This window comes from Rutilus rutilus (assembly GCF_951802725.1).
Source record: "Rutilus rutilus genome assembly, chromosome: 16".
NCBI classification, from domain to species: Eukaryota; Metazoa; Chordata; class Actinopteri; order Cypriniformes; family Leuciscidae; genus Rutilus; species Rutilus rutilus.
Window position 1 is genome coordinate 25347803 of NC_140224.1, and position 22207 is coordinate 25370009.

Below are 22207 nucleotides of genomic sequence, written 5' to 3' on the forward strand. Positions count from 1 at the left end.
AAGGATCCGGTCAACTTTCCTGTGTGGGTGTTCATTTTATATTTTACAGACAATGTTCCTTTAAAAGCCAGCACCTGGAAATCCCATTAGATGTGCATATAAAATCCCCCATGATTAATAGTATATGAGGCAGGGCTGGGTTGGGGGGTACCAACATGTGGACCGCAGGACTCCTCCTCTGCAAGCTCACGTTACACTCCATAAACTTGCTACTCTTTCCCACCTAAGCGTTTAAAAAGGAGGAGGGACTGCTTGTCAGGAATGCCTCAGAACTGTGAAAAGAGCTTGTAGAGCTGAGAGTGGATGTAGTGGGTCAGCCTGAAAGCTGAATGAGAGACAGAGAGCGTGTGAGCTGATGTGTTACACCAGAGTGGCCGCTGTAGGAAGGTGTCTGCTTTCATACTGATTTTTACAAAGGTGGACTTTGAGGTGTTTGTTTGCACATGCTGAAGTGGATATTTCCCAGGTTGACTTGCACCAAACCCAAAAAGCTGCATCTCTGAGGACACCTACTCTGTGCTGCGTGCTCTTCGGCATGGATCAGCCAGCCAGCAGTTGCATGCGGAGCCCTCACACGGGCGGCGCTCTTTGGGGTTGCGTCAGGAGCCCTCATTCGGGAGGGTCCGGGGCCGGGCTGCAGCCCTACCAGCAGGCCCCATTCGCCCTGCACCAGAAGCACGATTTCCTGGCCTACACGGATTTCTCCAGCTCCTGCCTGGTGCCGGCGCCGCACACTTATCCTCGCGAGGACAGACTGTATCCGGAGACGCACGGCGGGTACCAGCGGACGGAGTGGCAGTTCTCTCCCTGTGAGCCCAGAGGCAGAGGGCAGGAGCCGTGCCAGGGGGCGGCAGAAGCAGTGGGAGCTGAAATGGACAGTGAAGGGGGACACAGGCTGCCTGGAGCAGTCACAGCATGTCTAGAGGGAGAGTATTCGCCTCAAAGTGTGCCAGCGGTCGACACAGAGAAAAAAAGCTCCAAGCGGAAAAGAGAAATCACAGGTGAGTCATTTAGGCAAGAGGGAATGAGACACGAGGTGATGGTTGAAGTGGTTTGAACATTCTCATTTTTTCCCTGTTCAGAAATTGTAGCACATTATGTAAAACATGTAAGATAGTATCTAAAACCAGTGTGAGGGTTGGTAGGTTTGTGCTGAGAGTTAAGCTGTGGTGGGGATAGTGATAGTGATCAGAGTTTGTCCAAAAATTGAAATGATGTCATCATTTACTCACCTTCATGTCATTTCAAACCCGTATGACTTTCTTTCCTCTGCGGAACACACAAAAATATATATTTTTGAAAAATTTATTTGTTGGTATAATGAAAGTCAATAGGGGCCCAAAACAACACTGGACCCCACTGGCTTTCATTGTATAGGCAAAAAAACACTTTTTCAAACTATATTCTTTTGTGTTTTACAGAATAAAGAAGGTTTTGGATGACGAGGGTGAGTAAATGATGACAGGATTATTCGATTTTGGATTGTTGTTTAGGGGTGTTGTAGGATATAATAGATTTTCCTTAAGATATTCTATCTTTTACTCCTCACAGCAAGCGTGCACGTGAAGGATGACCCTTAACACATTATTCTGTTATTATTCTGCAGTTGTTTCCTTCAATTGTTGGAGGCTCTTAGGTAAAGTTCAGCTTTATAGTGTTTGCTGTTGTTTTCAAATAATCAGTTCGGCAGTTTCGACATTCAGTAACATCTGTCACACTATCTCAACCCAGATCTGATTTTCTAAAACATTTATTTTGATTATGAAGAATCAAATATATGAAAGTCAACTAAATAATCAGATTTAATAGTAATGAACTGTTTATGAATCTCTATGTATTATTAATCTCATTAAGGCAATCTAATGGCACCTGGATCTTCATGTGTCTAGTATCAGAAGTGTCATATTACTGACATTTTTGATCATAGATCTTTTTTATTATTATTAAAACGACCTTAGCACCGCAGTAGTATTCTGCGTATCAAAATGTAAGGTTTTGAGCCCATCTTTTGACCAAAAATTCCTATTTACCTAGTTTCCTACAATAATAAGGTCCAGGAATTATTAAATCTACATAATTTTAGTGATGAACACTCTCCTTACTTGCAATTTCACACTATTCGGAAAGGAGGAAAAGTGAACCTCAGTGTTTGTGGCACATCTGGTGCATTAATTTCATCTCTCAGCCTTTCTGTGGAAAATGAGACAGCTTTGCTTTTCTGGGATGAAGGAAAATAATCTCTTCTCCAATAGTCTTTTGTATAGCATTGGCCAAAACAGCAAGACAATATACATTTTATGAGTGGCGTTTAAAAATGATTTGCTCAAATCCATCACCAGGCCCTCTACAACAATGCATCCAGGCCTCATAGTCTAATGTGGGGAATAAATATACGCTTTCCTTCTCTGTGTTACCTTAATGTAACCCTACATCACTTGCGGTCGAAACAAGCCAGACCACGTCTGTAATATAACTTGCCTGCGATCCCACTTCTACATTCTTATCCATTGACATTTTCCTGTCGTTAAGCAGTAACAGGATCTCCACAGAACACATTCTCCATTTGACTGGAGAGAAATTCACCATCATGAAAATATTCATCACTGAGGCTGAGGTTTAAGCGTGCATTAATGTGACAGAATTTGTTGTAAAATGTTGGGGTAAATTATAGAAAGACACAAGGTGTGAAAGTTTTGGCTAGGATATGATAATCAAATCTGGTAGTGATTATGCTTTCACTAGGTTTTTTTTTTTTTTTTTATACCTGAAATGACAAGCAGACACTCATGATTGCATGAAATTGTAAACAGATGTGATATTTGCTCCCAAAATGAATTCTAAATCACGAAGGATGTGCTCATCATTTTTGTTTTTCTTACATCACAAGTCTGCCGTTTACTTCAGTTTAGGATATACAGTCTTAAGTAGAAAATAATTTAATAATATGAACTGAGCAAACTTGATACATATATATATAACTGTTTTCTATTTTAATATATTTTAAAATAGAATTGATTCCTGCGAATGCAAAGCTGATTTTTTTGCATCATTACTCCAGTCTTCAGTGTCACATGATCCTTCAGAAATCATTCGAATATGCTAATTTGATGGAATTTTTTGGGGGGAAAATCAATACTTTTATTCAGCAAGTGTGCATTAAATTGATCAAAAGTTACAGTAAAGATATTTCTAATGTTACAAAAGATTCTATTTTAAATAAATGAAATAGAACTTTCTATTCATCAAAGAATCCTAAAACAAAAATTGTCCACAACTGTTTTCAACATTAATAATGAAATGTTTTAGCATTTAGCATAGTTTTTAGCATCAAATTAGCATATTAGAATGATTTCTGAAGTAATGATACTGAAAATTCAGCTCTGCATCACAAGAAAAATATTTAAATAGAAAACGGTTATTTTAAATTGTCATAATATTTAATAATATTAGTGTTTTTTTTTTGTTTGTTTGTGTTTTTGAATCATATATATGCAGCCTTGGTAAGCATAAGAGACTGAATGACATCCTCATATTTCACTTTTTACAGCTCGTCAGTTGTCTTTTAAAGATCTAAGCATCAGCATGTGTTGAGCAAGTTTACATCATTTTGACTGTTCCAATGTGTTTGGCAACCAATTACTGATGTAAAATTAAGCTTGTCAACTCATTTTGACTTAATTTGGACAAATGACTTTAGCGCCTTCTACATAAAATGCCAAATGCCCACCAGACACCCCACCGAGGGGAGGTTGCTCCCTAAATGTTTATGGGCTTTTGCTGGGGAAATTTATTGGAGTCTGTTTTTCTGGAGCACGCACATACCCACAGTGCCAGGTGTTTCTCCCCCAACCTGCCACCACCTTTCCATTTACTACCCTCGGCAGTGCATTTAAATGAACAGGACTTTAATGACGATAATATTGCGCCTTCTAAAAGGAACAGAGGCTACAGGTTGCCATATGTGAGAAAGTACTTGTCTCACTTTCCCACTCACATCTGGCAGTCCATTTCATAGTCTGGCCGGGATCTGGCGAACACGAAGCACGAATTCTCACATTGACAAATTAAAGTCATTTCACAGAAATTGCATCAGCTTTCTTTCAGTGCTACCGGTTCTAATATAACGTACAAGGGTTCACAAGGTTGGAATAACTAATTAAGCTTACACAAATCTGTGTAACGTAAATCATCATTCTTGCATGTAACTCTTAAAAGAGTGCATTTTGAAAGAAAACATTTTTTTAGTGTCAGGGAATTATAGGACATAAACTCACACACACTCTTAAACTTCATTCAAGCCTTTGTTCTTTTGTTAGCGGATTTAACAATGTTCCGGTGAATTCCTTGCTAACTTGAGTCCTCTGTGGTCAGTTGCAGCCTCGACAACCCCCAAACTCCCAGCATGCTTTAACTGGGGCTCAAGGACCCTGTGATCTGAACTGAGCCCTGTGCAAATGTCTGCCCTGTGTGGCCCACAAAACGGCTTGTAACCATGTTTTAATGCAGACAGAGTTTTAAAGTTAACATGCATGAAAACACACACCGCTCCTGGGGGAACTGAACTTTAGTGTTGCGTTTGAGTTTAGGCCTTTTCCTTTCTTGAAAGGAATAGTTGAAATGGTGTCATCATTTACTCACTCCAGAATCAGCATGATTTATTCTAAAATCAAGATAGATTCAAAAGAAGATATTTTGAAAACTGTGCACAATGACAGTCAATAGTGTTAAAAACTACATTAGACCTCACTGACTTTCATTGTAAGGACAAAAAAACATCTAAATGTCTTCTTTTGTGTTCCACAGAAAACCACAGTTTTGTTTTTTTAAATTGTGAACTGTCCCTTTAAGTAAACCTGTTACGAATGTTTAACCGCCATAGATCACAAAACTAATGCTAACTAGTCTTATTTTCCTTTGTATCCTCCAGATATTCAGGACTCAAGCTTCAAGGCAGACTCGAACTGCAAGGCTAGAAAGGAACGAACAGCCTTTACCAAAGAGCAACTCCGAGAGCTGGAAGCCGAGTTTACCCACCACAACTACTTGACCCGCCTGCGACGCTACGAGATCGCTGTCAACCTTGACCTCACTGAGAGACAGGTACAATAGATACTTCGATTTAATGGTATTTTTGGCTGAAAACAGCAAAGAAAACACTCGTTCGTCAAGCCTAAATAAGTCTATGTGAAAAATGATTGACAATAACAACGCAGAGCCGTCATCCCATCAATCCCTGACTTCACTCTTCAGCGATTTCGGACTAGGCTGTTTTTTAATATTTTTTTTTTAGTTAAGCTCAGACCACACTTAGCTTGGTCCTTGATTGTTTTCCCAGGCCCAATCCCAATCACATGCCAGATCCCAGCACAACTCTGGGCTTCTCCCGAATCCCTTTGCAACTCTTTCTCCACTTTTTTCCGATGCATCCTACAGATCCTGGCCGCCTGCCACACTTTGCTTTCAAAAATGAGTGGCAGACAGATTCAGTCGAGAAGGAGCATGTAAAAATAGTGTGGGAACAGATGGTCCGTGTTCCTGTGTTTCCACGGGGAAAGAGATGCACAGGGGTCACCGACTTGCGTTCCTCAGAGCTTAGCCGTCAGAAATAATGTCACAAATCTCTTGATTTGCTGGCTGCAGAATTATCTCGAATCACTCAAGAGAGTGCACATTTATTCTCAAAATCATTTCCAGACAGTTTTAACGCATCAACGTTTTTATTCGCAGGTGAAAGTGTGGTTTCAAAACAGACGGATGAAGTGGAAGAGAGTGAAAGGAGGACAGCCTGCATCTCCTCATGACCTTGAAGCAGATGAGATGGACTCGGCCGCCTCTCCCAGCTCTGAGTAAAACTCCAATCTAGACGTTTCCTCATATTTACAGTCACCCAACTCACCCTGGCAATACGCACAACGTCCAATTTTTTTCACTAGTCCTTCCACGTATCCCGTTACACTGCTTCATGGACAAAAGCGTCCGTGCTTCCTGTTGCTCTCTTCGCTCAGATGACTAATTATCAACAGAGCTTCAACAGCTTGGAAGCACCATCCACTTTCAGTCCACATGTTTCACTTTCATTCATAAACAGATCGAGTGAAATCAGAGGCCTATAAAAACCCAATTACTCATGTGTAAAAACAATTTATATTAACTGTTCAAGCCCTGGTTTAATAGCTTTGACCTCCAGCCATGACGACATGATGTAGGTCTTTCACACTGTGGTGGTGGTGCCTGAAGCCTGATCAGAACCACCTGTGAAGCTCCACAGATTTGACGGACGGTCTTAGGATCACACCAAACCCCCAATGCATCGATATCACATGTCTTTATTTTTACCCTAAACGGTGTTGTCAGGTTGCTCTTAGAATAAACCATTTCCCTTTTTTGTTGTACCTTTCTTTTTTTTATATGAAATTAATAAAGCACAGATGTTACTTAAAAATGAGAAAAAATCAATAAATCTGAAAACTAAGAAAAACCTAATTGTGGTTATTTTTCTTCTTCAGATCTCCTTTGAATTGTAATACTAATGCCTTTATCCTGACACCTGCTGGCGTGGAGGCAGCTTTTTGCAAAAGCAAATGTAAATCTAATCAACACAAATCAATTCTGTGTTATTTTTAAACTACTTGCATGACATGAATACATTTGAGATAGATTTAGATCCTGGATGGGTTGTTTCATACTCATAAAAGGTATAGTTCACCCAAATAATCTGTCATCATTTAGATAGTCTGAAGAATGTTTCAACTGTTTTTGTCCATAAAATAAAAGTCAAATAGGGTCCAAAGCAATGTGTATGGACAAAATAATTGTTTTAACACAAAAGAAAATAAGTAATACAGGATTGGAATAACATGAGGGAGCATTTTCATTTTTCAGTGAACTATTCTTTTAAGCATATTGATCATCTTCCAGAATGCTCCCAAAGCTCTGATGAAAGTACAGTGTTTGGGATCGACTCTCTTGGCCCTAAAGTCTTGACGGAAGCATCTGGATGGACCGAAAAATCAATTTTTACCAGAACTCAGACCAGCCCACGAGGGGACCAGTCGCACCAGAAGTCTGGAGAGTGACCGCTGTGTAGTGCTGTGGAGAATAATAGGTGGGTAGGAGTGAAGAGATGACTTCTCAAGTACAGGATGTTGTTGTAGCAGGTAGCCAGTCATCCAATTTCCTGCTTCCCAAAGAAAACAGTGGTAAAGCATCCAAGGTCCAGGGACGCACAATGGTAGGCCTATACTCTTGCTGGCCGGCCAGCCAAACAAAGACTGGAGAGGTGAGTGGCCTGTGAGGTGGAGGTGCAGGAATAGTTCCATACACACCCATGATGGGGTTAAGTCCCACAGTGTTGCTGACCCTGTTCAGCCACAGCTTGCTTTCCACCATTACATGCAGTATTATTGCTTTTCTAGTAATGACTATGAAAATAAGCCTTGTATATAAACTTAATTATGATATTAGAACCCCTAATAAAAGCACACTGCAGTGGTCCATTTACACATGTGACGTTTACTAAAATAAACACAGTAGGGGATTTATTCTTAAAGACACATGCACGTACACTCTATTTAAACAGAACCGTACCGTTTTGTTTAATTTTGGCCCCTCAAAAATAGCATGTTAAGTAACGTGATCTTGAGTACTCGCACTCGTTTGCCCGGTGACTTCATTTAGACGAGGATTCTCTAGGGGTAAAACGGAGAGAGGAAACGAGAGGAAAAGAGACAGATGGAAGAGAAAGTCTGGCCTACTGAACATGAACACTCACAGATCAGCTCAGACTGACAGTTAACTAAAGAAACCAGAAGTCAAAGTGGGGCAGCTTCATCATTCTGTGGCTCGGCTCACAATGATGAATGCGCATTTCAGTAAGAGACAGTTTTTAAGTAGCTCATGACTAAGCTTTGCCAATTCAACCTTTTGCGGCCAGCAAAACAAAGAGACTCAAAAAATACATGTTTGTAAAAAACATTTGCAATGCAACAAGGCAGCATTTTTGCAGTTTGACGCAGATACAATAGAACCACATAAAGAGGCTGTTTGGTATACTCAGAGAGTGTTTTGAGGGGTGGGTGGGGGTGTGATGGATAGCTGGAGGTGTGCAGGTCAGATCTATGAGACGGCTGCAGAATTAAAGCGTGGCTCGCTGGCCTTGCTTCAGTGCTGTGGTCCATCTGTATGGTGTTATTGTTTACTGAGGCAACATTTCACTCTGACATCAAAGCTTCATGACCCTTCACACAGCTCAGCTATGCAACCACCAGCCATGCCAAACCACATTTTGTATTACTACACTTTATATATATTTGTTTTGTTTTGTTTTTATTGGGAAAAGCACATTCAAATAATTTCCAGTGCATTTCTTTGGCAGATAGAAAGAATGCTTTTTTTAAGCATTAACAAATTATACAAATCAAAACCAAATAACATAAAACATAAAATGACTTACTTTGAAGATGAAAATTGCACAATGTTATTTACCCCTGATCTACAAAATAAAAGAGTGCAGGCTAAATGAGAGTAATATAATCAATCTATTGTATCCACTATTGTCATTAATACCGCATGGTTTTGCCATATGGCAACATATTATTTGTGTTCATTTCGTTGCCACTGTCTCTTTAAAAAAACATTCTCGTGTTTTTTGTTGGAATGAAAAGACCTTAGTTTAGCCAATGATGTTCTTTGGTTAAGTCACATTTGCGTGATTTCTGACAGACTGTCCTCTCTTGTCAGTAGTTGCTGAAAGCAAACTAGAACATCAGTAACAAACAAGGACCAGCCCATATCACATACAAAAAATAAATAAATAAATCAGAAACTTCACCTCAGGCAAGGTATGATGACATATTCACCACTCAAAAAAGTTTTTATGAAATTAGTTTTTGGTAAATCGATCAAATGTCTGTGTTGCCATGCAGCAACAGTGCTATAGTGTAATGACATTATTGCAATAGTTTAGCTAGCTAGAAAGGTCAGCTGCAATCTGTTAAGCTGTAACAATAACAACATTAATGCTAGTGATATAATGTTGATTAGTCATACACTGAACAAAATTATAAACGCAACACTTTTGTTTTTGCCCCTATTTTTCATGAGCTTTTTCAATGTACACAAAAGGCCTATTTCTCTCAAATATTGTTCACAAATCTGTCTAAATCTGTGTTAGTGAGAAGTTAGTTACTTCTCCTTTGCCGAGATAATCCATCCACCTCACAGGTGTGGCATATCAAGATGCTGATTAGACAGCATGATTATTGCACAGGTGTACCTTAGGCTGGCCACAATAAAAGGCCACTCTAAAATGAGCAGTTTTATCACACAGCACAATGCCATAGATGTCGCAAGTTTTGAGGGAGCATGCAATTGGCATGCTGACTGCAGGAAAGTCCACCAGAGGTGTTGCCCGTGAATTGAATGTTCATTTCTCTACCATAAGCCGTCTCCAAAGGCGTTTCAGATAATTTGACGGTACATCCAACCGGCCTCACAACCGCAGACCACGTGTAACCACATCAGCCCAGGACCTCCACATCCAGCATCTTCACCTACATGATTGTCTGAGACCAGCCACCCGGACAGCTACTGCAACAATCGGTTTGCATAACCAAAGAATTTCTGCACAAACTGTCAGAAACTGTCTCAGGGAAGCTCATCTGCATGCTCGTCATCCTCATCGGGGTCTCGACCTGACTGCAGTTCGTCGTCGTAACCGACTTGAGTGGGCAAATGCTCACATTTGATGGTGTCTGGCACTTTAGAGAGGTGTTCTCTTCACGGATGAATCCCGGTTTTCACTGTACAGGTCAGATGGCAGACAGCGTGTATGGCGTTGAGTGGGTGAGCGGTTTGCTGATGTCAGCGTTGTGGATCGAGTGGCCCATGGTGGCGGTGGGGTTATGGTATGGGCAGGCGTATGTTATGGACAACGAACACAGGTGCATTTTATTGATGACATTTTGAATGCACAGAGATACCGTGACGAGATCCAGAGGCCCATTGGTGTGCCATTCATCCACGACCATCACCTCATGTTGCAGCATGATAATGCATGGCCCAATGTTGCAAGGATCTGTACACAATTCCTGGAAGTTGAAACCATCCCAGTTCTTGCATGGCTAGCATACTCACCGAACATGTCACCCATTGAGCATGTTTGGGATGCTCTGGATCGGCATATGCGACAGCGTTTTCCAGGTCCTGCCAATATCCAGCAACTTCGCACAGCCATTGAAGAGGAGTGGACCAACATTCCACAGGCCACAATCAACAACCTGATCAACTCTATGTGAAGGAGATGTGTTGCAAATGGTAGCCACACCAGATACTGATAGTTTTCAGATACTGCTAATTTTGTTCAGTGTATGTTAAAGGGATAGTTCACTTTGAAATTCAATTTTGGTATGTTTTAGCTTACCTCAAGGGCATCCAAGATGTAGGTGTCTTTGTTTCCGCAGTAGTTTCAATTTTGATATTTTTAGGTCAAACCGTTCTTGTCTGTCAGTCATATAATGCAGGTCTATGGTCACCACCTCAAAGAGCATGCACAGAGAAGTCCAAATTAAACAATTCCCCATCGTAAGTACACATTGATGGCCTAAGAACGAAACGAGCGGTTTGTGTGAGAAAACGAACAGTATTTATATCGTTTTTACCTCTTGTACACAACCACGTCCAAGTGATCTGAGGGCGTGCGCGCTTCCTGGTGTGTGACGTGTGCGCACGTTCTGGCTAGGTGTCTGTACAAAGACACCTACATCTTGGATGCCCTTGAGGTAAGCTAAAACATACCAAAATTTTATTTCAAAGTGAACTATCCCTTTAAGGACTGCAAAGGCATTTGTATTATGAAAAAAAAAATAATAATTTAAATGTCAATTTTTTTTCCCTAAAAATGTCCACTATTGTATGTTGTTGCCGTATGGCAACATATCATAAAGTACCTTAAAATTATATTTTTTCCATTTTTTTTTTTTACAGCACTTCACGTTAAGCCTCTTTTTTTCTATAGGTCTATCATAATGCGTGCGGTAGACTGTTAATAAAATGAGATTATGACATCAGGAAAGATGCTTTTTAATAACTTTTTCTTTTTCCAGTTTATTTATTTATTTATGCAAGCACATCCATTAGACACATCATAACACAATACCCTTTAATGAAATTAATAAATCCTTCATATACTTGCTTTTATTGTGATCAAGTTATTCATTATTTTGGTAACACTTATTTCAATGGTCCACTTTAGACATTCTATAAGTAACTTTGCAACATGTTAACTAACTCTCGTTAGAGAATTAGTAGACTTAATATCTACATAATATCTCTTAATATCTGCTAACACTTTATATTGATGCTCCTCAAACAGACTTTCTTATTTGAAAGAAAAAAAAAATGTCCAGGGTGCTCAAGGAGTTCAAAAAAAAAAAGTTTTTGAAGGTGCTCTTTGGGGTCGGGAATTCAATTAAATGTAGTCGAAGGAAATCCAAGGCACTCTTCTTCAGAAATTTTAAAAAGCCTTTATTTGACTGGCTATCTCATAATAGAAAATTATGGGGGACATGGGGGAAAAAACAACCCACGCGTAGCGGCACAAACAGCCTTCTTCGGGGTATTTCTTCAAGACTCTTAAAGTCTTTCTTATTTATTTATTTGTTTGTGCTATTAGAGCCATCACACCTCAAAAATCTTCATGAGATTATTAAATCTTTCATAGTAGGCGCTATTATTTTTAATTACTATACTAATATCTTATTTATTTATTGCTGTTCAATCCATTACAACCATCATACCTCAGGATGTTGTTTAGGAAGAAGATAGATAGATAGATAGATAGATAGATAGATAGATAGATAGATAGATAGATAGATAGATAGATAGATAGATAGATAGATAGATAGATAGATAGATAGATAGATAGATAGATAGATAGATAGATAGATAGATAGATAGATAGATAGATAGATCAACCCACAGGGCCCTGAAGAAACAATAAAACGAGTCTGCAGTTCTTCTTTCTCTTAATGTCCTAGACATAGCCATCTTTACACTATTGTCTTCAGACAACCTGCACATTTCTGTCTGATTTTTGCTCCCTTGTCCAGGGAAGAAACTGCTGGGAAGGAGGGGAGGAAGAAACAGAGGAAATGTGTGATAGCTTCCGCACATCCTCCCAAGACAGTACTTCCACTGGAGAGAAAAAAGTCGAAGAAAAATGCATGTTCAGGTGTGTGTACATGTGCGTATGTGTGTGTGTGTGAGAATCTTTTGAAACAGCTTCTATTTAGAGGATGTGGTCAGCGAAGATCCGCGCCCCCCCAGATGATTAGTGATCCCCTCAGGAGAAATAAATCTCACAGTTTCATTGCACAATCATTCAAGATGGGCCGGAGCTGCGCAGCACAGTTTTAAATTATGCAGGACTTCCTGCCATGTTCCTTTGACAGCTCTTATAACCCAAAGTAGAGAGGAATTTTTTAGTTACAAGTGGAAAAATATGGAGTACCATCACTCTCATAAAAAAAAGGTACAAAGGGTGCACTGGTACCTTAAAGGTACATTCGTAAAGTGTACATATTAGTACCTAAAAGGAACAAAAGTGTACCTTTTTAAAAAGGTACTGCCCCAGTGACAGCTTTTGTACCTTTTTAGAGTGTACCATCCTAGTCTTAGTAAGCTCTTGCAATAAAATGTCTGAGAAAAAAAAAAGACCTGACACTGAGAAAAAAAATCAACAACAACAACACTTCCCCACCATTGATGGAATTTACCGTCAATCCGTGTTTTCACTGTTATATGGTAGGGAGGCGCTATTATGCACCTTCTAAATAACTACAGAATCTCAGATCAAAACACAGGCAAAGAAGAAGTAAAACAAGCAACAGAAGCATTGCTTATGCACATGTAAAATAATGTGATCGTCAAACATTAAAGGGATAGTTCACCCAAAAATGAAAATTCTGTCATCATTTACTCACCCTCAAGTTGTTCCAAACCTGTATGAGTTTCTTTGTTCTGCTGAACACAAAGGAAGATATTTGGAAGAATGTTTGTAATCAACAGATCTCGGTCCCCATTGACTTCCATAGTAGGAAAAAAATATACTATGGTACTGTAGTCAATGGGGACCGAGGTCTGTTGATTACAAACATTCTTCCAAATATCTTCCTTTGTGTTCAGCAGAACAAAGAAACTCATACAGGTTTGGAACAACTTGAGGGTGAGTAAACAATGATAGAATTTTCATTTTTGGGTGAACTATCCCTTTAAACAGTATATAAATCAAAACTGCCTAATGCTCCTAAATGAAATCTCGACCAGGACGAGGAATAGGACTGTGCAATCTTAGTTGATGGACTCGATCTACTCCTCCTACTGTATATGTTTCGATCATCTTTCCGAATATGATCCAGACGTAGTCTTTGACAAAAACACATTTTTCATTTTTGTTCAAAATGTTTTTAATGAAACCTACCCACATTCAAGTGTTGATAAATTTAAAGTAGAGGCTCTGTTCTTTCTTTTGATATATTGCATGTTCAAATATTCTGGCAGGAAAAGAGTTAACAATTTAATTTTAATGATCCTTCAGTAACAAATAGGCCTACCCATGTGCACATGGCGGCCAAAAGTCGAGCACAACAGTCGCTATCCATCAGTTGCTCTCTTTCAGTCTACCTCCTCCTGTCTCTCTCTCTCAGAGGTGTCTCAGTCGCCAGACTGCTCTTTACCAAACAAAAGAAGTCTTGTCTGATAGTTTCATTTGATCCGGTATCTGCCACAGAAGTTTAATACCCAATACAATTGATCCTGGCAGCTGAGGGTGCTGCCCCTGCGAGATCCACGGCTCAGTGAACCACAACCATCAGGACATGCTGCACCAAACAATAGACCCTCTTACTACAGCAGACTGTATGATCAATAAAAGTTATTACCTCGTTTTTTATTGTCTCCAGTAAAAGATGATGTGGGATCAACTGACAAAATATGTGAGGCTAAGAGACATAGTGTACATTTCAACATTCCTCAGATTGTTCCTTAAAATTGTTGCTGTTTTTTTTTTCTACATTTGGTGCTTTTGAGTTCACCACTGGAAGTTCCAAACCTGTCAAGGTCAAATAAAATGAATCAATTAAACAAAATTAAATATTTTTTTACAGCTCAACTTTCTATTATGTTTTTAAAAAAAGTCATGATTTATTTATTATTGTTGTATTGTATGTATATATATAATATACAATATACTTATTGAGTGTCAAATATACAGGTATTGTATTATATTTAATACTTGTTATGATATTTTTTATTATATTACTATTTTTTTCCTGCAATATTTTTTTTTTCAGGTAGTGCATGGAACTTACCAGCCAATAAATAAGGTGTTACCACTGCATTTAGAAAAAAATAAAAATAAAAATCTCTATTTAAAACTGTTACGTTTTGGTTGAAGCAGAGGAGGAGGCAGGATCCAAGTGCGGGACGACTCGGGACTCGGGACTCGGGACTCGGGACACCATAGTGCAATGATGAGAACTGACAAAGACTGAACTAAACACAGGGTTTAAATGCACAGACAGACAAGCTTAATAAGATCACAAGGGGGCGTGGCTAATAAGAAACACATGGGGAGACTAATCAACATTAAACATAACAAGGGACTGCAAAACATGGAACAAGACTGGGGAACACACGTTGAAAACATCACAATAACTTTATTGATGAATGATGGTAAGATCAGTAAGAGATGATAGAAACCCAAATCTCTTGGAAGACCTGCTTGACTGTACAGGGTCTGTTGTGAGCATGTGTGTCTGTGTAAATGGGCACTGGAGGACCTCGTTCAGGGTCGGCTCACTCAACATCACTCAGCTCAAAACCATGGGAACACTTTGAGTAGGGGAAGTAAGCTTCATGCAAGAGCTCCATTTAAAAATAAAGCCACAGGAGCTTTAAGCACATGCAATTCAGACCAAGAAATCAATGTTTGGCTGTTTAGCATGAACCGAATAGACCCTGCTGGTAAGATGACGTAATTTTGACTTTCATTAATACTCTGTGATTCCAAACCCGTAAGACTTTCGTTCATCTTCGGAACACAAATGAAGATCTTTTTAATGAAATCTGAGAGATTTCTCAGTTGACAGCTACGTAACTTTGACACTTTATAACACTAATTCAATTTTAACTAATCTTACTAATTCGTAAAACTAATCCATATGAATTGAGTGGTCGCTTCATATGATGAACAGATTGAATTTAGGCACATGTAAGCACTGATCAGCGAACATAAACAGAAGGTCAACCGAACTTGATTGACACACGAGAACAAACGAAACCTCATTGGTTTTTGCAGAAGCTCAAAAGTGCTGCTTCGTCAAGCGAACATAATTGAGCTTCCGTTTATCATAATTGATGTGTGAGTTGATGAATGTTTATATGTGAATAAAAGCCTAAATTCAATCGGTTCATCATATATAGCGATCATATCTCTTCAGAAAATGTTGGACTAAATCAAAATCATACCAAGACAACACAGAACCATGAACAGTGAAACCTGAGGACTTAAATATACAGAGATAATGAGGTAACTAAATAAACAACAGGTGAACATAATCAAGCTGCAGACAGAACTCTAATGGGACAGGGAACACCACAACACAAACTGAACACTGAGGCCCCGTTTACACGATGGGAAAACGCAGATATTTCCCTGCGTTTTGGCCTGTCATTTACACGAAAATGCCGTTTTTATCCCAGAAACCGATTATTTCTAAAAACTCCGGCCAAAGTGGAGATTTCTGAAAACGCCGGTTATGTGTTGCCGTGTCAACTGGGAGAAACAGGGTTTTAGGTTCTCAAACGTCACATTATGCGCCAGAAAATGCTTACGTCATGTAAGCGCCCTATGTTTAGAGTTTGTTTGGCTACCATTTGATCATGGATGCTGTTAAGGTGGTACTCATTTTTACTTCTGTGCAAACGCTTTTGGCCTGTTTGCATTTGCTTCGCTGTCTGTCCACACAAACGAACCTCGCCTGTTTATGTCTGTTGTTTTGAAAGGAACCGGAAGTCGCTCGTTGTTGTCGATTTTGAGGATTCTGATTGGCTTGCATGGCTTTATCCTTCTCCCTATACTGCCGCCCATAGGTTTGGCATAGTTATGATGTTGCTCGACGGCGTATTTATGCGGGTTGTGTGCACAATGTTATTTTTGAAAACGGAGGGGGAGAAATATTCGTTTCTCTAAATACCCGGCTATGTGTAAATGTGGCCTGAGATTGTTACAATCCTTTAAACCTGGAATGATTGTTTTTTATTTAGCAATTTTATTTTAAATCAGTCCGAAAAGTTACCTAAATTTAAGATTCATCCCTGTACTAAAAACTGATTTAAACTTGAACTATATAGGCTACTTTAACTGCACTTGGCAGGTGCATTAATAAAATGAAAGCTTTAGCATAAGTTCTGCCAGGAAGACTTAATTACTACGTCACTTATTACCTTCATTTCTATCCAATCACGTCTTTATACTTTCTGTATAAAAGATCGGTACTTACACATGTTTGAGTTTGCAGATGCCAACGCGACAACAACCTCCACCCTCCCCACCACCACCAGGATGGTCCTGTCCATACCTTCCAGGGGGGTCGGCTGCGCCCCTGCCTTCGTTTTCAGGCAGGAGATGCAGATCCGTTACCCTCGGATTACGAACTATGGACGGGGCCTACGCCAAAGAACTTTATAATAATGCTTGCTGGGCTGTTAATAAATGTATGCTTCGTTACATCATTTTATCTCCCGAGTCTTTCTGGTAGAACATGCTTTATATGTCTGACTGCATGAAAACTATATTCTTTCTTAGTATCCTGTTCAAATGCTTTCCTGTTCTGTTTTCATGAGCTGGTTAAGATTTTAGCCGTTTTGAAGTATTGAAGATTGTGAATTATATACTTCATCTGCTCAACACACTCCCCTATTTCCCCTCTCCTAACCACCCCCACACTCAGACTTCATCTCCCATAAGGCCATGCATGGGCGGGGGACTGGGGGTGGCGATGGCTGATCTGTGGCGTGACAGGCTGGGATTTCTGGAGCCTTAATACTGTCTTTCATCAGCATGGTGCTCCTGGGCCCAGTGTTGGGTTTCAGTCCGAGTCTATGTCTGCGGCACGTGGGAGGAGGATTTCTAACACATGGATCCCGTTCCCAGCAAACAATGAAAGTCCTGTCGGTGCGCGCTCCCTCACCAAAACGGTATGAGTGTGATGTCACAGCACATGAGCCCACCCATTCTTCACCGGCTAAATCACAGACACGCATACACCAGCAGCACCACCACACTGAGCTGGCTCTAATTAACACCTGCTTTCACAAGCATGTTCCCCCTGACCAGGGTAAGCTGTTTGGTCTGGGCAGGATTAGTGTGTGAGCAGTGGTAATGCCGGGCCTGTGTGTCTTGCTCACGTCTGTTGGATACTGAGCTGTATGGAGCAGACAAACAAAGCTCAAGTCTCAGACATAAGCGGCTGGAACTGGCCCTATGGGGGAACCTGCTTGGCCTGCTGCCTACCAGTTACTGACCGTGCCAGCAGGCTGGCCAGTCCAGTTCTTTTATGAAAGAATTAACCTTTTTTAATGAGGACTAGGACAAGGCCTTTACATGTTTTTGTTTTCATTTTTTATTCCATTAGATTTTTATATGTATATAGTTCAGTCATTAAACTCTAGAGGGTGCATGCTAATAGTAGCCTGGCTCCGCCCTCCTACGTACTTCCGCTCGATTTTCATTTTCCTTCAATACAACGTCTGGGTTTGTGGTATATTCGCGGGTTTCCTCCGGCCAATTTTTACCTATCCAATCAGCGAACAGAGGGAGTGGCTGAGAAAGATGATGTTGAGGTCGTGCGCTAGTTTGAGTTGTAGTTCAGCAATGGCGGCGGAAAAAGATGCGAGCGAAGCCATTCGGTCCTTTGTGGCAACGCTGCCGAATATCCATAAGTTAAAGCTGGAGCAAGAACAATCTTTGCTGAGTTTTGTTGGTGGCCATGATGTTGTGGCCATCTTTCCCACGGGGTTCGGGAAAAGTTTGATTTTCCAGCTCGCTCCGTTAAGGCCAATTTATACTTCTGCGTCGAGTGTACGCCGTAGTGTACGTCGTAGCGTACGCACGTAGGCGACGCCGTCGTGAGCATTTATACTTCTGCGAATGTCTGTGTTGCTCTGCAGTTACACCGCCGAAACGCTAGTTGGCGCGGGTGGGTTTTAATGTTCCAGTTCCACTGTGTTTACATTCCTCGCGGCTGTTTTGAGTTTAGGTTTCTACGAGCAATGGCGACTGAAGGAGTCATACAGATGGCTGTATTTCCGCACTTCTTCAAGCAATCTCTCGGTCACTTGGTCTGTTTCCATGGCTCTTCACTGATCTTCGGAATTTAAAAATGGCGGGCGGGCGGTGCAGAGTGCAGAAGATCATTCCGGAAATGCGTAGGAGGAAACGCGATGCTATCCAGCCGACCAATCACAGATCTTGCGGTCCGCGTCGCCGCGACGCGTAGTTACATTTTTGAAGAGGTGCGCGTCAGGGTACGGCGAAGGGTACGACGTATGGTACACGTCAATGCGTATGCTACGCCGTACCTTCTACGCGAACCCGACGCAGAAGTATAAATTGGCCTTTAGTGGTGAATGAGTTGGTTAAGGCGAACGCTAGCGATTGGTTATGGTTATGGCTCTGGGCAGATCCAATAGTTTTAAACTTCAACAGAGTACCCGCCTTCAAGGAAGTTAACGCTTGTCAATGGGAAGTGGCCAGACTCTCTGTACAAATGAAATGTATGAGAGTCTGGTAGGACCAGGCTATGCAGATTGGTCTCTTTACATGACATCTACAAGTAATCACATCATTACTATGGCACAAGCTGATTGGCTTCTGCTGATCCTGCAGCCAATGAGATTGCTTGCTCAACATTTAAACAGTCTGGTTAATTGTTTGCTGTAAATGAGTTCTGCAGATTCAACTGCAAGATAAGTGTCTTTTTTTTTATTAAATGCTAAACAATGTTGCATGGTCTGCATTTGTCAATGAAACAAACATACACATTCAAAATCATGTTTGATTTCCTGTTTTATTTTCGTAGAAACAATGGAAACACCAAACATGCTACACTAACGGAGACAGGTGAGCAACAGAAAACTAATCATTGTTATATAGCTCAAAGTTAGCTTATTGTTTGATTCTCTTGATTTACCGCGAGTAACATGTTTGTACCATGCCTTAGATACAACATTATTTTGTCAAGTGACTAACATGGCATAATCAAAAAGAGCTTTATTTAAAGTAATACAGCATTTTCTCCATCATACAATACATTTTAAAATTAATTGCGTGCCATTTAGCAACACAAGTAATCCCGTTTTTATTGATATGAAATGTTCATCAAAATATCAATCTAGATTAATGCAGTATGCGAAAAGTGTCTCATAGCAGCCACCGATCAACAGAGGATTTCGATCCCAGAATCCCCCATGTGAGAGTGTCACTCAGCTCCTTTCACTGTGTGCCAGTGGACAAATGCTGTTAGTTTTTTTTTAATTTAGCCAAATTTGATACGTACGATCAAAATTAACTTCTTGTTTATAGAACTGCTGCATAAAATCAATAAAACCATACTGACATTCATTACAACAGCACTCGTGTGACATGTCTTAAATGTGACAGCTGTGCGGTCATTCAAACACACAGCATATGTCAACATGGATTCTCATTAGTGATAATAACAACAGAAGCCTGACAACACAAGTAGCCTATATGTTGTAAAAAGATCAACAAACAAGATCTCAGTTTCACTTAAGTCAACATAGTTGGGACTGTCCTCAGATTTCTCCTCTTTGAGAAAAACAATTCTAAACTCATCTGAACAAATCTAATTAGTCTTTGGTCCCGTCCCATGAGCACACTATATTGGTTGCTTTCTCTGGCATCAGTCAGATACTCTCGTTCACTGGTCAGTGCCTCCTCTGGTATGAAATGAGATATCTGAGAACTTTGAGAACTTTTGGGAAAACAACAGGCAGAGGTCAGAGCAGAGTTCAAGGATTGAATGAGTCGCACTGAGGATTGTGTGCAGGAGGAAAGCGAGGCAGACCCACTGGGGCTCTGAGAATATACACACTGCATACTGCATGGAGGACGTACACATACATACACACGGTTACCTCACATCTAAACTGGGACTTTCCATTGACTTATGCAGTTCTTAAAGTCACCATGAAAGCAAACCACAACAATCCAATTCAAGTCACGCCCAATTTTTTTTCTGTACGAGAAACCGTTTCCCTTGGATATATGTCACAATAAATCGCAATTTCCGTTTCATACAGACTTTAAATGTAGCTATTTATATATTTTTTTGACCAGTGAAAATCTCAACCCTATAAAAGGCCATTTACACCTAGGACAATAACTATATATAGGGTAACACTTTAAAATACGGATCCTTCGTTAATGAATAACTACACAGGAACAAATGAGTAACACAATATTAACAATCTAGTAACTACAATTAACTAACAAGTAACTCTGATTAACGAATTAGTAAGTAATAGCACACAGATTTAAGTGGTAGTTCACGATTAACTAATCAATAACTACTATTTTTTAATACTTCACAGAGAACTACTGATTTTTTTTACAGATTTAAGTGGTAGTTCACTAATAACTAATCAATAACTACTATTTTTCAATACTTCCCAGAGAAATAATGAAAAAAATTCACAATTCATGCAAAACTAATTAATAACTAATGCAGGACAAATTACTAGCACTAGATTAACATTACTGCTAGATACTGTACACTAATTATAAATATGTAATAGCGTAGCAGACTTATGATTTGGGAAAGCTGTCAAGAATTAGCCTATGCACTGCTGTCTTTTAGAGAACTATTCATAAACTAAATAATTTTTAAGAATTGTTTTTATAAATGCACTTGTCTGGAACACTTACCCTGTGGCCGATTTTCCGGCATTCCTCTGGACTGGCTTTGAATAACTAGACTCATCATGGTGAGTACTGGAACATACTGAGTCATCAGCCATCCAAATACCAGTTATTTTATTATAGCTTGAGTCATTTGAGACACTTGAGTCATTACTAGTTAGTTAACATGATCTTCACTTTAGAATACGGATCCAAATAATTAGTAGTTCCTATAGGGGTATGTAGTAACACTTGAGTCATTACTAGTTAGTTAACATGATCTTCACTTTAGAATACGGATCCAAATAATTAGTAGTTCCTATAGAGGTATGTAGTAACACTTGAGTCATTACTAGTTCGTTAACATGATCTTCACTTTAGAATACGGATCCAAATAATTAGTAGTTCCTATAGAGGTATGTAGTAACACTTGAGTCATTACTAGTTAGTTAACATGATCTTCACTTTAGAATACGGATCCAAATAATTTGTAAGTCCTATAAAAGTATGCATTAACACTTGAGTCATTACTAGTTATCATGATTCCATGCTGTAGTTACTAATGAAGAGCCAACCCGAAAGGGTAGAATCATCTAATCATTCACAGGATATATATACACACACATATTTATATATATATATATATATATATATATATATATATATATATATATGAACAAAGAGACATACATAAAAACAATTTTGAGAGGTAGGTTAAATAATAAAATAACTGGTATTTGGATGGCTGATGACTCAGTATGTTCCAGTACTCACCATGATGAGTCTAGTTATTCAAAGCCAGTCCAGAGGAATGCTGGAAAATCGGCCACAGGGTAAGTGTTCCAGACAAGTGCATTTATAAAAACAATTCTTAAAAATTATTTAGTTTATGAATAGTTCTCTAAAAGACAGCAGTGCATAGGCTAATTATTGACAGCTTTCCCAAATCATAAGTCTGCTACGCTACTACATATTGATAATTAGTGTACAGTATCTAGCAGTAATGTTAATCTAGTGCTAGTAATTTTTCCTGTATTAGTTATTAAGTTTTGCATGAATTGTGAATTTTTTTCATTATTTCTCTGGGAAGTATTAAAAAATTGTAGTTATTGATTAGTTATTAGTGACCTACCACTTAAATCTGTGTGCTATTACTTACTAATTCGTTAATCAGAGTTACTTGTTAGTTAACTGTAGTTACTAGATTGTTAATATTGTGTTACTCAT

At 39.5% G+C, this 22207-nt stretch overlaps 1 protein-coding gene across 1 annotated transcript; it reads left to right on the plus strand.

The window, feature by feature from the left end:
* Window positions 1-261: 261 nt before the first annotated feature.
* meox1 (mesenchyme homeobox 1) lies at window positions 262-6464 on the plus strand. The gene is made up of 3 exons (XM_084434948.1): window positions 262-1001; window positions 4928-5100; window positions 5728-6464. The coding sequence occupies exons 1-3, from the start codon at window positions 536-538 to the stop codon at window positions 5848-5850; spliced, it is 762 nt and encodes a 253-aa protein (XP_084291074.1). The 5' UTR covers window positions 262-535; the 3' UTR covers window positions 5851-6464.
* The last annotated feature ends 15743 nt before the right edge of the window (window positions 6465-22207 follow it).

What these genes read in the sequence shown, in the direction of transcription:
- meox1 (XM_084434948.1), top strand. Translation starts at nt 536, where the DNA reads ATGGATCAGCCAGCCAGCAGTTGCATGCGGAGCCCTCACACGGGCGGC. An exon ending in GCGGAAAAGAGAAATCACAG is followed by an intron (nt 1,002 to 4,927) that starts GTGAGTCATTTA and finishes TGTATCCTCCAG; the next exon opens with ATATTCAGGACTCAAGCTTC. An exon ending in TTGACCTCACTGAGAGACAG is followed by an intron (nt 5,101 to 5,727) that starts GTACAATAGATA and finishes TTTTATTCGCAG; the next exon opens with GTGAAAGTGTGGTTTCAAAA.